The sequence below is a fragment of the Sus scrofa genome, chromosome 5 (assembly GCF_000003025.6).
Source record: "Sus scrofa isolate TJ Tabasco breed Duroc chromosome 5, Sscrofa11.1, whole genome shotgun sequence".
Taxonomy (NCBI): Eukaryota; Metazoa; Chordata; class Mammalia; order Artiodactyla; family Suidae; genus Sus; species Sus scrofa.
Genome location: NC_010447.5, coordinates 46,323,838 through 46,341,336, shown reverse-complemented (window position 1 = coordinate 46,341,336; position 17,499 = coordinate 46,323,838). Strand labels below are relative to the sequence as shown.

The 17,499-nt window shown below is 39.7% G+C and overlaps 1 protein-coding gene across 7 annotated transcripts in view; it reads left to right on the top strand.

The window, feature by feature from the left end:
- ARNTL2 (aryl hydrocarbon receptor nuclear translocator like 2) overlaps positions 1 to 17,499 on the top strand; it is a 192,497-nt gene that overhangs the window by 141,033 nt on the left and 33,965 nt on the right. For all 7 annotated transcript variants that reach the window (XM_021092159.1, XM_021092157.1, XM_021092153.1 and 4 more), the window contains one exon: positions 10,619 to 10,761. In XM_021092159.1, the coding sequence (XP_020947818.1) occupies positions 10,619 to 10,761 (143 nt within the window). The remainder of the gene's footprint in view (positions 1 to 10,618; positions 10,762 to 17,499) is intronic.

The window sequence follows — 17,499 nt, the reverse complement described above, 5'->3', positions numbered from 1 at the left end:
CAGAGTCTGTGACCTACACCACAGCTCATGGCAACACTGGATCCTTAACCTACTGAGGGAGGCCAGGGATCAAACTCTCATCCTCATGGATCCCAGTCGGGTTCGTTAACCACTGAGCCACTAAGGGAACTCCAAAAGGCTTTTAAATTTAGGTCCCATTTGTTTATTTTTGCCTTTGTTTCCTTTGCATTAAGGAGACAGAGCCAAAAAAATATTGCTATGATTTACATCAAAAACTGTCCTTCCTATGTTCTCTTCTAAAAGTTTTATGGTATCAGGTCTTAGATTAGATCTTTAATCTATTTTGAATTTATTTTTATATGGTGTGAGAAAATGTTATAATTTCATTCTTTTGCATGTAGCTGTCCAGTTTCCCCAGCATCACTTATTGAAGAGATTGACTCTTCTCCATTGTGTATTCTTGCTTCCTTTGCATAGATTATTTGACCATAGGTACACAGGATTATTTCCGAGCTCTCTATTCTGTTCCATCAATCTATGTGTCTATTTTGTGCCAGTTCCATGCTGTTTTGATTACTGTATATTTGTAGTATAATAGGTAGTCTTGGAGATGATACCTCCAGCTTTTTTTCCTCCTCAAGATTGCTTTGGCTATTCAGGGTCTTTTGTAGTTGCATATAAATTTTAAGATGATCTGTTCTAGTTCTGTGAAAAATATCATGTTTATTTTGATGAGAATTGTAATAAATCTGTATTGCTTTGGGTATACAGACATTTTAAAAATATTAATTCTTCCAATCCATTAATGTAGGATGTTTTTCTATTTCTTTGAATCTTCTTCAATTCTCTTCAACAGTCTTTTACAGTTTTTAAAGTATAGATCGTTCACCTCTTCAGTTATGTTTATTTTGATGCTATTTTATTTATTTATTTATTTATCGTTTTGAGGGCTGCACCTACTGCACTTGGAAGTTCCCAGGCGAGGGGTCACATCAGAGCTTTAGCCACCAGCCTATGCCACAGCCACAGCAATGCCAGATGCAAGCCGCGTCTATGACCTACACCACAGCTCTTGGCAACACTGGATCCTTAACCCACTGAGCAAGGCCAGGGATCAAACCCGTGTCCTCATGTTTACTAGTCAGATTTGTTTCCCCTGAACTGTGACAGGAACTGCTGATGCAATTTTAAATGGGGTCATTTTCTTGCTTTCTCTTTCTGATGGTTCATTATTATTGTATTGAAAGGCAACAGATTTCTGTATATTAATCTTGTATCCTACAAATTTATTGAATTCATTTATTAGTTCTAATAGTGTTTTGATGGAGACTTTAGGGTTTTCTTTATAGAATATCATGTCATCTGCAAATATTGACAGTTTTACTACTTCTCTTTCAATTTGGATGCCTTTTTTTTTCTTGTCTGATTACTGTGACTAAGATTTCGAGACTATGAAAGTGGTGAGGGTGGGCATGCTTCTCTTATTCCTGAGTTTAGAGGAAAAGACTTTCGCCATTGAGTTAAGATGTTAGCTGCGAAATTGTCATAAATGGCCTTTACTCTTTTGAGATGTGTTTCTTCTATATTAAGTTTGATGAGAGTTGAATTTTGTGAAATTTACTTTTTCTGGGTCTATTGAGATGATGATGTGATTTTCATTCTTCCTTTTTTAACATGTTATATCATATTGATTGATTTTTGCATACTGAACCATCTTTGCATCCCTGGAATAAACCCACTTGATCATGGTGTATGATCTTTTTACATATTGTTGAATTCAGTTTGTTAACATTTTTTGAGGGTTTTTACATCTATATTCAGAGATATAGGCCTATAATTTAATTTTTTTTGTCCTTTTTTGACTGGTTTTATTATCAGGGTCATGGTGGCCTCAGAATGAATTATGGGAATGTTTCCCTCTCTTCAATTTTTTGGAAGAGTTTGAGGAGGATTAGCATTAGCTCTTCTTTATCTGTTTGGTAGAATTCCCTTGTGAGGATCTCTGGTTCTGGACTTTGGTTCACTGGGATTTTTTTGAGTACAAAATCACTGCTAATGACCAGCCTGTTCCTCCTCTGGGTTCAGTCTTGGAAGATGTGTATATTTCTAGAAACTTATACTTTTCTTTTTGATTGTCATGTTTGTTGGCTATAATTGTCATATTCTCTTGTACTTTTTTTTTTTTTGGAATCCATGTGATAGCAGTTGTAATTTATCCTCTTTCATTTTTTACCTTTATTTGGGTTTATTCACATCACCTCTCCTTTTTTTTTCCTTGATGGTCTGACTAAAAATTTCAACTTTATTTAAAAAAACAACAGCTCTTGGATTCATTGATCTTTCCTATATTTTTGTCTATATTTTATTTATGTCTTCTCTGATCTTTATTCTCTTTGGGGGGGGGGCTTTGTTCCTCTTTTAATAATGCCTTGAGGATGGTAAGTTAGGTTGTTTTGAGATTTTTCTTGTTTCTTGAGGTAGGCCTGTATCGCTATAGACTTTCTACTCAGAATTGTCTTTGCTGCATCCTAAAGATTTGGGAAATTTATGTTTTTATTTTCATTTGTCTCAAGGTATTTTCTGATTTCCTCACCAATGCATTGGATTTTTAGTAGCATGTTGTTTAGTCTCCATGTGTTTGTAGTTTTGTAGCTGTAACTTATTTTTACTTTCATAACATTACGTTTGGAAAAAAATGCCTTTTTTTTTTTTTTTTTAATTTTATTTTCCCATTGTACAGCAAGGGGGTCAGGTTATCCTTACATGTATACATTACAATTACAGTTTTTCCCCCACCATTTCTTCTGTTGCAACATGAGTATCTAGACATAGTTCTCAATGCTATTCAGCGGGATCTCCTTGTAAATCTATTCTACGTTGTGACTGATAAGCCCAAGCTCCCGATCCCTCCCACTCCCTCCCCCTCCCATCAGGCAACCACAAGTCTCTTCTCCAAGTCCATGATTGATTTTCTTTTCTGAGGAGATGTTCATTTGTGCTGGATATTAGATTCCAGTTATAAGTGATGTCATATGGTATTTGTCTTTGTCTTTCTGGCTCATTTCACTCAGGATGAGATTCTCTAGTTCCATCCATGTTGCTGCAAATGGCATGATGTCATCCTTTTTTATGGCTGAGTAGTATTCCATCGTGTATATATACCACATCTTCCGAATCCAATCCTCTGTCGATGGACATTTGGATTGTTTCCATGTCCTGGCTATTGTGAATAGGGCTGCAATGAACATGCGGGTGCATGTGTCTCTTTTAAGTAGAGCTTTGTCCGGATAGATGCCCAAGAGTGGGATTGCGGGGTCATATGGAAGTTCTATGTATAGATTTCTAAGGTATCTCCAAACTGTTCTCCATAGTGGCTGTACCAGTTTACATTCCCACCAACAGTGCAGGAGGGTTCCCTTTTCTCCACAGCCCCTCCAGCACTTGTTATTTGTGGATTTATTAATGATGGCCATTCTGACTGGTGTGAGGTGGTATCTCATGGTAGTTTTGATTTGCATTTCTCTTATAATCAGCGATGTTGAGCATTTTTTCATGTGTTTGTTGGCCATCTGTATATCTTCCTTGGAGAAATGTCTATTCAGGTCTTTTGCCCATTTTTCCATTGATTGATTGGTTTTTTTGCTGTTGAGTTGTATAAGTTGCTTGTATATTCTAGAGATTAAGCCCTTGTCAGTTGCATCATTTGAAACTATTTTCTCCCATTCTGTAAGTTGTCTTTTTGTTTTCTTTTGGGTTTCCTTTGCTGTGCAAAAGCTTTTCAGTTTGATGAGGTCCCATGGGTTTATTTTTGCTCTAGTTTCTATTGCTTGGAAAAAAATGCTTAATATAATTTCTATCCTCTTAAATTTGTTGAAACTTGTTTTGTGTGATCTATACTAGAGGACATTCCATATGCACTTGGCAATAATGTGTAACCTACTGTTTTTGGATAAAATATCTTAGATATCTACTCAGTCTAAATGGTCTATTGTGTCATTTAAGACTGGTATTTCCTTATTGATTTCTTGTCCAGATGATCTGTTCATTGATGTATGTGGGGTGTTAAAGTACTCACTCTACTATTATTGCATCATTATCAATTTTATCCTTTATGTCTGTTCATATTTGCTTTATATATTTAGGTGCTCCTGTGTTAGGTACATATGTGTTAACAAATGTAATATCCTCTTCTTGTATGGATCCTTTTATCATTATACAATGTCCTTTTTTGTCTTTTGTTATAGATTTTGCTTTAATGTCTACTTTGTCTGTTACTAGTATTGCTAACCCTGCTTTCTTGTCATTTCTATTTACAGAAAGTATTTTTTCCATCCCCTCACTTTCTTAGCTCTGAGGTGGCTCTCTTGTAAGTAGCATATATGTGTGTCTCATTTTATCTAATCAGCTACTTTACATCTTTTGATTACAGCATTTAGTCCATTGACATTTAAAGTAATAATTGATAGGTATGTACTTATTGTTACTTGTTTTCTGGTTGGTTTTGGAGTTCTCCATTCTTTTTTCTTTTTGTTTCTTCCCTTGTGGTTTAATGATTTTCTCTAGTGGTATGCTTGTGTTCCTTTCTGGGTTTTGTGGTTACAAAGGGGTTCATAGACGTTGATATATAACTATAGTAAATTTATAACTATATCTACTTGTTTTAAACTGGTAATCACTTAAGTTCAAACACAGTCTAAAAGATCTACCTTTTCTTTCACTCCCCTCTTCCATGTTTTATTTTTTTGATGTCATATTTTACATCTTCATGTTTATCTTTCATTGTTTATTGTAGTTGATTTTATAATTTTTGTCTTTTGATCTTTTTATTAGATTTTTAAGTGGTTTGATCCCCAGTCTTTACTATATATATTCTTTTATTAGTGGGATTTTTCCTTTTCCTGTAGAGTCTTTTTTGTTGTAACCTTTTTGTTTCCACTTAAAGAGCCCTTAACATTTCTTTTAGGGTAGTTTTAGTATTGATGAATTTTTAATTTTTTGTCTGAGAAGATACTTTTATCTCTTCTTCAATTCTGAATGACAATCTTGATGGGTAGAATATCCTAGGTTGTAGGTTTCTCCCTTTTCCGCATTTTTAAACATATCATGCCACTCCCTTCTGGCCTGCAAAGTTTTCACAGAACAATCATCTGATAGACTTATGGGGGTCCTTTCACATGTGACTCTTTTGGTTGTTCTCTTGCTGCCTTTGGAATGCTCTAAGTTTTGCCATTTTGGTTATGATAAATTTTGATGTGGATCTGTTTGGGTTCATTTTGTTTAGGACTCTGTGCTTCCTGTACCTGTATGTATTTTCTGCCTCAAGTTCAGGAAATTCACAGCCATAATGTCAGCAAATGCATTTTGACAAATTTCTCTCTTTTCCTTCTAGGACCCCTATAATGTGAGTGTTGGTACAATTGATGTTGTCACAGAGGTCCCTTAAACTGTTCATTTTTTTAAATTTGTTTTTCTTTCTGCCCTTTTGATTAGATGATTTCCATTATTCTATCTTCCAAATCACTTACATGTTCTTCTGTATCTAGTCTGCTTTTAATTCCTTTTAGTATATTTTTCATTTCAGTTATTTTATTTTTCTGGTTCTTTTTTATATTTTCTAGTTTTTTAAATTCTTACTGTGTTCATCTCTATTCTCTAGTTCAGTTAGCATTCTTATTACTAATGCTTTGAACTCTTTGATACATAATTTCTCTTTGTTCACTTAATTGGTTTTTTCAGGTTTTTTTTCTTGTTCTTTCATTTTAAATCAATTCCTCTGTCTTCTCACTTTGCTTAACTTTCTCTGATTCTATGTAATTAGGTGAAACAGTTACCTATTCCAATCTTGAAGTGGTATCTTTTTGTGAAGTGTCCCTATACAGTCTGCATGTGCCATTGACTTTGGTGGAAGAGCTGGGTCTCAAGTGAGCATGAGTCACATCTTCCCCCAGGGCATGCTGGTAGCTATTACCTTGATAGGATGTGAGGCTGGAGATGAAGAGACTAGAGCTAGAGCCAGGTGTGAGCCAGGGCTTCTCCTTTGCTTAGTGACCAACACCACCCTACTGAGGACAGAAGTCCTGAAGGCCAAGCCCAAACTGGTTCTGTTCCCTCTAAGTGTGTGCTCTTCCCTCATCCTAGCATTGGCATCTTTAACCCAGAGGGGAGAAGTTAGAGGGGCTGGAGAGGGCACCCACTGTGGGCTGGGGTGCACACTGGAGTGGTTCTGGCACACCAGAGTTCCAGATTGCTCCCAATCTACTGCCTCCACAAGTACCAGTAATGGTTGCCCTTGCTCCATTCAGAAATCTCACTAAGTCTAGGCCAGCATCACCCTCCACAACTGTACACTCTACACAGCCTCAGCAGCTTTCACCTTAATATTGAGCTATGTCACAGAGTGAGAGGGGGCCAGAATGGGTGCACAGCTTGAGGTTGGGGTGGTCACAGGGAAATAGCGAGAGTCCCAGGCACTTCCAATCTGTTTCCTCAGCCTTGTTTTAAGCAAGTATGTGTGCTCTTCACCAATAGAGTCCAGGTGTTTTACAGCCCCTCTGTCAGTTCCACTGGTTTTCAAACAAGCTAAGGGGGCTCATCCTGCCAGTGTTGGATGGTTTTAACTGCCTCACTCCCCAGGGAGGCTATCCAAGCCTGTGTAAACCTCCCCTTCCTCTGTTTACCCCTCCTAGGGACACAGGTCCAAATGTGATCTCTTCCCTTCCTATCAAACTCCATGTCTTGTGTGCCCTGGTTGTAGAAGAATCTACCAGTATCCAGTTTATTTTCAGGGAGAATCACTCCACATACAGATATATTTTTGATGTGTTTGTGGAGGGAAGTAAGCTCCGCATCCTCTTACTCTGGCACCTTGATCTCCTTCTGTTTAATTCTAATGACTAAGAACAAGAAAATTTTTTTAAAATATCATATCTTCAAATTCAGAATGAAAATTTCAAAAGTGGGAGGAGGATGTTCTAAAATACTGTTCTACTTTTAGTGATTATTTATAAACCAAAATAATTAAAAAGACTGATAACTAAAAGGGATGATGTCATTATTAATATGTTCTCTATCTGTTGTTTTATACAAATGAGGAACATGGCTACTCAGGCCTATTACCTAAAGTCTGGCTCTTATTTTAAGTTTTTATGTGTTTACATAGAATTTTGGTGAGCATTTATTAAATTGGTTTTTTTCAAGAGATGATTTTTCAGTCCTTAAAAATCATAGCAACTGTTGCTGTGAATACACAAGGTTGCAAAATGTCTTAAGGCTTAAGGTTTTTCACTCTCAGATATGTGTATTCACAGGAATACCTGCTAAAAAAACTAAATCTAGCCTTTCTAACAGAGTAAAATACTATATTGTGCAAAATATTATAAAGACTTTATTTCCCAAACATAATTTAACATTGAAATAGAACTAATCAAGATAAATGTGGAAAATCACATTGGTTAACAATATGTGATCCTGAAATAAGTAACATCAGTGCCATCTGGGAGCTCATCAGAACGTAAATTCTCACCCCACCCCCATCCCAAGCCTACTGATTTAGAAATTCTGGGAATGAGGCCCAGCAATCTCTGTTTTACCAAGTGTTCCAGGTGATTCTGATACTTGTTAGAGAATTGTTACTCTAGTTCACATCTGCTATTAGTTTGGTCTGTCTCAACTGGACTCTGAGGCTTCTCATTTTGTGTGATCTTAATAATAATGGAACTCCCCCACATTTGAGAAGCAGAATACAGAGGCTGTTTTCCAAATATAACATCTAATGAGCAATCAGAAATGACCCTTCTTCTGTAGCAAAATAGAGTACAGAAGTTGTCCCTATATTTTTAGAACACAAAAAGATTTGCTAGCTTTTTCAGGAAAACAAACCAGCTATAAAAGATCCATTCTCTAGCCACTAGATCTAGATGATTGGTCTATAAATAACAAAAGGGGAAAAATTACAGGATAAGAATATAGTATAGCCATGAGATGGACTAATATTTGTGACAGCTTAAGAAGAAAATAGTGTAGCTATTTCTCACTTATGAAAACAATCCAAACTAATATAAATAGAAAGAGGGCATTTTAAATAGTAGAGGCTGCCTCCAACCAAATAAGAGGGCATCTTTGCTCTAGGGATTGAAAGGCCATCCCACCCCGTGGGACAGAGCCAGTGGCTCAGCCTCTGTAGGAGGCTTTCTGCTATATAAAGGTGGCATCTGGTACTGGGCCATGGTGGGTGGCTTGAAGGCTATAGTCACACTCACCACCTTTCAGGGGTTCCTGAAATCTACCCGCCTCCTTGTATGCCTTCACTTTCACCTTCCTAGCAGTATGAATTGTGCTGAAAACGAGGGTTCCCTAACCTGGCATTTAAAAAATCTTGGGTAGTGTTTCCATTTGGGGAGACACATCATGGTTTTCAGATTAAAATGGCACTCTCTTAGGACAGAGTTTCTGTACCATGTCACTATTGACATTTTAAGCCGGGTCATTCTTTGCTGTGGGAAGCTATACTGTATGCTGTAGGAGGCTCAGTGGCACCTCTGGCCTGTACCTACTAGATGCCAGTAGAAACTCCCATGACAATGACCAAAAATGTCTCCAGATGTTGCCGAATGTCTTCTGCAAAGTCCCTCTCCTTTCCCCCAGTTTGAGAACCACTGCTTTAGATAGTTTCCCTTTTCATTAAAATGACTAGAGGGGAAAAAAAGCACACTTGATGTTCTTTATCTTCATTAAAACCACCACACCTGGAGTTCCCATTATGGCGCAGCAGAAAGAAATCTGACTAGTAACCCATGAGGTCGCATGTTTGATCCCTGGCCTTGCTCAGTGGGTTAAGGATCCAGTGTAGCCATGAGCAGCAGTGTAGGTCACAGACACGGCTTGGATCCCACATTGCTGTGGCTATGGTGTAGGCTGGGGGCTGTAGCTCTAACTTGAACCCTAGCCTGGCGGCTGTAGCTCCAACTTGACTCCTAGCCTGGGAACTTCCATATGCCGTGGACCCTAAAAAACAGAACAAAACAAAAAAGCACACAAAAAAACCCTACCACTCCTTTGATCCCTCTTGTTTTTCCTTATTTATCTCCTCCCTCATGCATCTTCCCTTCTTCCTTTCATACCTGGACTGGTCCTAAAGACTACCACTTCATCTACTTTTTATTAATGCTCAAAGCCCTCATCCATTGTCCAGAATGGGTGGACATGAACTGCAGAAAATCCCAGCTCTGGATCAGTTCAGTTCCCTGACAACCCCATGCCTATACTAGGACTATCAAATACCAAGAAAACTGTAGGTCAGCATAAACTCATGGTCCCCTACTCATAACTCTCAGTGAGGCAGCCTGAGATTCTTATTTCTCTTCACTCACCTCCATCTATTTCATCCCCAGCTTGAGTGGGGTGTTCATAACACAATGAAATCATATTCAATATTAGTCTGTCCAAAGGTATTCAATAAAGGTTAAAATGTTGTTTGGGTTTGGTTTGGTTTTGTCTTAATACTGCAATTTGAAGAATGGAAAATGTCATGGGAGAGGGGTGGGATAGAGTGAATCCTATAGCTGTAAGAAGTAACCCACTGAATGGATCCACACTTATCCACCACGAGAACCCTTTTCCAACCCTGACCATGAGGGGGCACATTCAGGGTGTAACTAACAGGAGAGGAGTAAGGTAGGGAAGAAGTGAGGTGAGGGCAAAAATGAATGTCAGAGGAAGAATGAGCTTCTGGATGCCTACCTCAGGCTGACTCTGTGATCACAGAGGCCAAACATAGAAAAGTTTTACTTTATCCATTGACCCCCTTGCCCCAGATATGGTCCTGATAAGTTAGTCAAATATAGGTTATAAGACTGGTAATGGACTGTATCAACATGGCTTTTCAAGCTCTACAGAGCATGACAGTAAGGTTACAAAGATTTCTAAAGCCAGTTATCTTGCCCATTTCTATTAAGAACTATTTCTGACTTCCACTTTCTTCAAACTGTCTGTTACCACTTGGGATTTACAAAAGGTAACCTTGCACATCCCTTCACCATATTCACAATGACAACAAAGCAGAAGTTCAATTTTTTCTTAATGGCAGCACTTGCAGCATATGGAAGTTCCCAGCCAGGGGTCGAATCAGAACTGCAGCTGGGGCCTACATATCAGCCATGGCAACACTGTATCTCAGCTCTATCTGTGACCTATGCTGCAGCTTGCAAGAACACTAGATCCTTAACCCACTGAGTGAGGCCAGGGATTGAACGTGCATCCTCACAGAGACAAACAACCTCAGGTCCTTAATATGTCAAGCCACAGTGGGAATTCCAGAAGCTCTTTGATGTGGTAAGAACTTCCATGTTATTTGATTAACTTAAAATAGAGACTCATGCAGAATGAAATCAGCAAGATGTAGAGTAGGAGACACTAGCCTTCATGTTCCCATGGGGGGAAAAATGCCAATTAGCTACCCATCCATGAATGATATCGCCCAGGGAGGGCTTAAGACTCCAATTAAGAATCTGCAGCAACACAGGGGAGCAAAAACCAGAAAAACCACACAGAAAGTCTCACTGGGGAGATTGGCATAGCTGAGATACCTGGAGATGTCTTTGTAGGAACAAAGACAAAAGGTGGGGATTAACAGTATCAACCTCATGATATCTGCCACCAGAACCGAGCAGCCTGTTCTACAGAGGACCCCAGCAGCCTTTGCCACTGAGGACCTCAACTCCCTGTCATGGTGAAGGACTCCATAATGTTCATCAGCATTGGATCCCAGCAGCCTGCTACATGGAAGATCCTGGCAGTTTCAAGGTAACAAATAGCCATTGCCACCACAGATCCCATAAAGGGCGACACTGCTACTAGTCACCCTGGAAGAAGGATCTGCTATTACCCAGTCCTGGGAGCAGGACCACCCACCCCCAATACACTGCATACCTCATGCTCTAGAGCCCTGGCCACTCTGCTCAGACCATGTTCCAAACCCCAACTCCATAGCCTCTCCACAAACACCTGCACCTCACATGACATTACCAGTGTTGCAGCCAGGTGTTCCTATGACTTGGGCTCTGGCACACCACTACCCTAAACCCAGGACTTATAGTCCCCCTGCATGTACCATACACCCTAAGACTATCAGCAGATATTTCAGCAGAAATGTTACAGGCCAGGAGGGAATGAGATGATGAACTCAAAGTACTGAGAGAAAAACTTGCCAACCAAGCAAAGTTCTCCTTCAGATTTTAAGGGAATATGAAGAGGTTTCCAGACAAAGAAAAGCTGAAGGAGTTCATCATCACTAGACTGGCCTTACATATATTTGTTTATGGGAGTTGATGATGAAACAAAAGGACACTAATAACAGGAAAACATATGAAAGTATAAAACTCCCTGATAAAAGTAAATATATTTTTGAGGAGTTCCCATCATAGAGCAGCAGAAATGAATCTGATGAGGAACCATGAGGTTGTGGGTTCAGTCCCTGGCCTCAATCAGTGGGTTAAGGATCTGGTGTTGCCATGAGCTGTGGTGTAGGTTGAAGACACAGCTCAGATCTGGCATTGCTGTGGCTCTGGCATAGGCTGGTAGCTACAGCTCCGATTAGACCCCTAGCCTGGGAACCTCCATATGGCATGGGTGCAGCCCTAAAAAGGGCAAAAGACAAAAAAAAAAAAAAAGTAAATATATAATTGAATTCAAAATACCCTCGTATTGTAATGTGGGTCAATCATACTCTAGTTTAAGACTAAAGTATTAAAAGCAACTAAAATTACAATTTGTTAGTGAACACACAAGGCAAAAATATATACATTATGATATCAAAACCAAAATATGTCATGGGCAGTGTAAAGAAGTAGAGCTTTTGTATGTGTTCAAAGTTAATTTTTTTATGCTTAAAACATCTTCTAAGTCTGTTTTATGTAAGCCTCATTGGAACCACAAAGCAAAAGCATGTAATAGATGTACAAGAGAAAGAAATCAAAGCATACCACTACAGAAAATCAAATTACAAAGGCAGAGAGCAAGAGAGGAAGAAAGGAATAATTGATTAAGAACATGCAAAAACCAAGTAACAAAATTGCAATAGTAAGTTTTTACCTATCAATAAATACAAATTGTCTAAATTCTCCAAATGACAGAGTGGATGAATGGATTTTAAAAAGACTCAACTATATGTTGCCTACAAAAGACTAAAAAAAAAGAGTAAAAGTAAAAAGGTAGAAAAACATATTCCATGCAAATAGAAACAAAAAGAGGGATAAAGATGGCAGAGGAGCAAGACATCACGCTCATCTTCCCCCACAAACACATAAAAAAAAAAAAAATCTACATGTAAAATGATTCACACAGAACACCTACTGAATGCTGGCAGAAGAAATTAAACCTCCAAAAAGGGCAAGAAACTGTTGACATAACAGGGTAGAACAAAAGAAAAAAAGAGAGAAAGAGAGAGAGAAAAGGAATCAGGATGGAACTAGCATTCATGAGAAGGAGCTGTGAAAGAGAAAAGGAACCCATACCCTGGGAAGCCATCCAACCAGTGGGGAGATCAGGCAAGATGGAGGGGGGACCTCACAGTTGATGAGAAAAGTGCAGCAGCTGGACTGAGGAGGGAAAACTAGAGTGAGAGCTAAACAGATTATCTGCACCACCACCCTGGAAACCACAACCTGAGATGCTCAGATGGGGGCCAGGTGCAGAGATGCAGGCTCTGGAGGTCACTTCTGGGGAGAAGACTAGGGTTGGCTCTGTGGAGACAGCCTGAGGGGCTAAGAAACAGTGTTCCAGGCAGAGAAGTGAAATGCCACAGCAGCGGGACCCTGGGCAGAGGTCTGGGACCACAGGAGAAGCAAGGTGCCATTGTTGGGGAGGGTGAGAGGAGGAGGGGCAGACCACCATAGGAATCTCCCTACATATGCACAGGCTCTCAGAGGGCAGGGAGCCTCTGGTGCAGCCTTCTGGTGTTGAGAAGCCACTTGCAAGGGCTACAGGTAGCTGGGCACATCTTGTGTGGGCTAAGGCCAGTGTGATGTGATGGCTAAGTGTGATGTGGTGCCTCTTGTGTGCTCTATAGGTGGCAGGGACAAATCACAGAAGTCTTCTCAGAAACCAGAAGGAGGCATGGCCTGCCACTACTAGGGGCCTGTGAACAGGCTCCACCTGTGGCCCAAGTCACCTCAAAGGTCAGCAAAAAAAAGGGGACGCTGCAACCAAGCACCATCTGTTGTTGCTCTCACTCCCCTGGGAACACATCTGCCCTGCTGCTGCCACCTCCAAATGCTCTGGGCAGCACCCAGACACTTGATCACTGTCCCTTCCCAAGACCCTGCAAATAGAAGCAGCTGGTGCAGCGCCTCTTGGACTAAGCAGGACAGGGTGTTTACTGCATGGTTTACAGGTGGTGGGGGTAAACCACCACAGTTATCTCTGACTCCAGATGTAGGCATGGCCAGCTACCACTAAGGGTCCCTGAACAGGTACCACTTGCAGCCCCAATCACCTCAGAGGCACCACAGAGGAGGGAATTGTGACCAAACACTACCTGTCATTGCTCTCACTCCCCTGGGAACTCACACACCCTGCTGCTGCCACTGCCAAATACCATGGGCACCTTATAAATCTGCCTAAGGCTCATTACCACTTCCCAGGGCCTGCAACTAGGAGTAGCCTGTACCACCTTCCTGCAGGTCCTTGCTGCTGTTAAGAGCCCAGCAACCAGGCACTGATTACTAGCCCTACCCATTGTCTCCTTATCCTTGGAAACACACTCAGCATCCTGGGGATAATAACCTGCTCATACCAAAGAAAGAGACAGCAAATATCCAAACTCCCATGCCAAAAATAAATAGTAAACCCCACAAAGTACAAAGGGGTGATCTTGCATAGAAGCAGCCCTCCAAGACTACAGTCTGGCTTCCCTAAACTCACAGAAAAAGAAAAACATAAGCAAGATGAAGAAGTTCAGGAACCATTCCCAGTTAAAGAACAGGGGAATTCACCTGAAGCAGCAATGAAACAGACTTCTGCAGTCTGATAGGCACTAAGTTCAAAAGGGAGATAGTGAAAATACTGAAGGAATTAAGGCTGAATATCAAGGAATTAAGAAGTGTGGATATAAACAGTAATGCAGATTACTTTAGAAAGGAACTAGAAAATATAAGGAGGAACCAAGAAAAATTATAAAATTAATTTACAGAGACACAAACTGAGCTAAAGTCACTAAACAGCAGAATGAGTAATGCAGAGGAATGAATTAGTGACTTGGAAGATAGAATAATGGAAATCTCCCAATTAGGACAGCAGACAGAAAACCAAATGAAACAACATGAAAGCAATGCAAGAGATCTATGGGATAATATAAAGCAGGTCAATTTATGCATAATAAGAATTCCAGGAGTTCCCATTGTGGTGCAGTGGAAACAAATCTGACTAGAAACCATGAGGTTGCACATTCAATCCCTGGCCTCACTCAGTGGGTTAAGGATCTGGTGTTGCCATGAGCTGTGGTGTAGGCCACAGACATGGCTCGGATGTGACATTTCCGTGGCTCTGGCATAGGCCAGCAGCTACATCTCCAATTAGATCCCCAGCCTGGGAACCTCCATATGCCATGGGTGTGGCCCTAAAAAGAAAAAAAAAAAAGAATTCCAGAAGGAGAAGAAAAAGAAAAGGGTATTGAAAATATATTTGAAGAAATTATGCCTGAAAACTTTTTCAAATCTAAGAGAAACTTATATCAAGATACAGGAAGCACAAAAGGGCCCAAACAAGTTGAACCCAAATAGGACCACACCAAGACATATTATAATAAAAATGGCAAAAGTTAAAGCTAAAGAGAGGACTCTAAAGGCAGCAAGAGAAAAAAAAGCGTTAATTATAAGGGAACCCCCATAAGGCTATCAGCTGATTTCTCTACAGAAACACTACAGGCCAGAAGAGAGTCTGAGACGCAGAGTGAGCCATGATGGGAACTCCTATATTTTTTTTAATAATGTGTTTGAGCCTATATGACTATCAGACTAAAGCAAGCAGATATAGGAAGGGGTTAACATACTTAAAAAACAGGGCAACCACAAATCAAAACCAAACATTACATTCAAAAAAAAAAACTAAAAAGAAAAGTACACAAGCATAAAATAAGTGGAAATCATCCAACCAAAAAAAGAAAGGAACAAAGGAGAAATATAGAATAAACTGGAAAACAAGGTTCAAAATGGCAAGATATACTCAAAGTTCTAAAAGGAAAAAATTTGCAGCCTAGAATACTTTAATCAGCAATAATATCATTTAAAATAGAAGGGAAAATAAAGAATTTCTCTAACAATCAAATGCTAAAAGAGTAGAGCAATACTAAACCCATTCTAAAAGAAATATTGAAAGAGCTTCTCTAAAAAGCTTCTCTAAAAAAAGAGAAAAAAGAAGAAAAAGAAGTAATAAGAAATTGATGGGGAAAAATCACAATTAGAAAGCAATCACTTAAATAAGCCAGCATACAGATCTAAAAGGGAGGAAAAATATAAACTACGTAAAAGTGATGATAAACACAAGGAACAGCAAAAGGACAAACACGAAGATGTTAAAAAAGGACTTCAAAATCATAGCATATGGGGAAGGAAAGTAAGAAAATCTAGACTTTTTTTTTTTCTTTTTAGGGCCACACTCAGGGCATATGGAGATTCCCAGGCTAGGGTTTGAATGGGGGCTGTAACTGCTGGCCTATGGCACAGCCACAGCAATGCAGGATGAGCTACATCACAGCTCACAGTAACACCAGATCCTTAACCCACTAAGCAAGGCCAGGGATAGAACCTACATCCCATGGATGCTAGTCAGATTTGTTTCTGCTGAGCCATGATGGGAACTGTGTTTGAGCCTATATGACTATCAGACTAAAGCAAGCAGATATAGGAAGGGGTTAACATACTTAAAAAACAGGGCAACCACAAATCAAAACCAAACATTACATTCAAAAAAAAAAACTAAAAAGAAAAGTACACAAGCATAAAATAAGTGGAAATCATCCAACCAAAAAAAGAAAGGAACAAAGGAGAAATATAGAATAAACTGGAAAACAAGGTTCAAAATGGCAATAAATACATACTTACCAATAATTACCTTAAATGTCAATGGACCGAATGCTCCAATCAAAAGACGCAGAGTGGAAGATTGGACAAAAAAGCAAAAGCCTTCAATCTGCTATCTACAAGAGACTCACCTTAGGGCAAGGGACACATACAGATTGAAAGTGAGGGGATGAGAAAAGATATTTCATGCCAATGGACAAGACAAGAAAAAAGGAATTGCAAAACTCAAATCAGACAAAATAGACTGTAAAATGAAGGCAGTGAAGAAAGACAAAGAAGGATACTATTTAATGGTAAAAGGATCCATTCAAGATGAGGATATTACAATGTCAATATATATGCCCCTAATATAGGACCACCCAGATACATACAACAAATACTAACAGATATAAAAGGAGAAAATGATGGGAATACAATAATAGTAGGAGACTTAACACCCCACTCACATCAATGGACAGATCCTCTAGACAGAAAATCAATAAGGCAACAGAGTTCCTAAATGACACAATAGAAAAGTTAGACTTAATTGACATTTTCAGGGCTTTATATCCAAAAATATTGGAATATATATTCTTTTCAAGTGCACATGGAACATTCTCAAGGATCAATCACATATTGGGGCACAAAACTAACCTTGATAAATTTAGGGGTATGGAAATTATTTCAAGTATCTTCTCTGACCACAATGGCATGAAACTAGAAGTAAACTACAGGAAAAATGACGAAAAACTGACTACATGGAGACTAAACAACGTGCTACTAAAAAAACCAAGGGGTCAATGAGAAAATCAAGAAGGAAATTAAAAAATACCTTGAGACAAGTGATAATGAAGACATCACCATTCAAAATCTATGGGATGCCATAAAAGCAGTGCTTAGAGGGAAATTCATAGCAATACAGGCTTTCCTCAGAAAAGAAGAAAAATCTCAAATCAACAACTTAGCCCACCACCTAGATGAATTAGAAAAAGGAGAACCGGAGAGGACAAGATGGCAGAGGAGTAGGAAGACACGCTCGCCCTCTCGCACAAACACAACAAAAAAAGCACATCTGCAGAATAAATGACTTGCACAGAACAGCAACCAATCGCTGGCAGAGGAACCTAAACTCCAATAACGGCAAGAAATTCGTGACATTATTGGGCAGAACAGGAGAAAAGAGGAGAGTGAGAGAAGGTGAATCCGAGTGGGACGGGGGCTCCTGAAAGGGAACTGTGGAGGAGAAAGGGATCCCGCACCCTGGAAAGTCACCTACTGGGCGAAAGATCAAACGAACCGGAGGAATCTCCAGATGCAGAGAGGAGTGTGGCAGTGATTTGGAGTGCTGAGGGGCCGATCAAGAACCCAACGGACCATCTGAACTACGGGCACAGTCACCAAAAGTTGAGACGCCTGGATGCGGGCTGGGCACGAGTCCTTGCCTCCGAAGGTTAGTCCCCGGGAAAGGGCCGGGGGACGCCTGGGT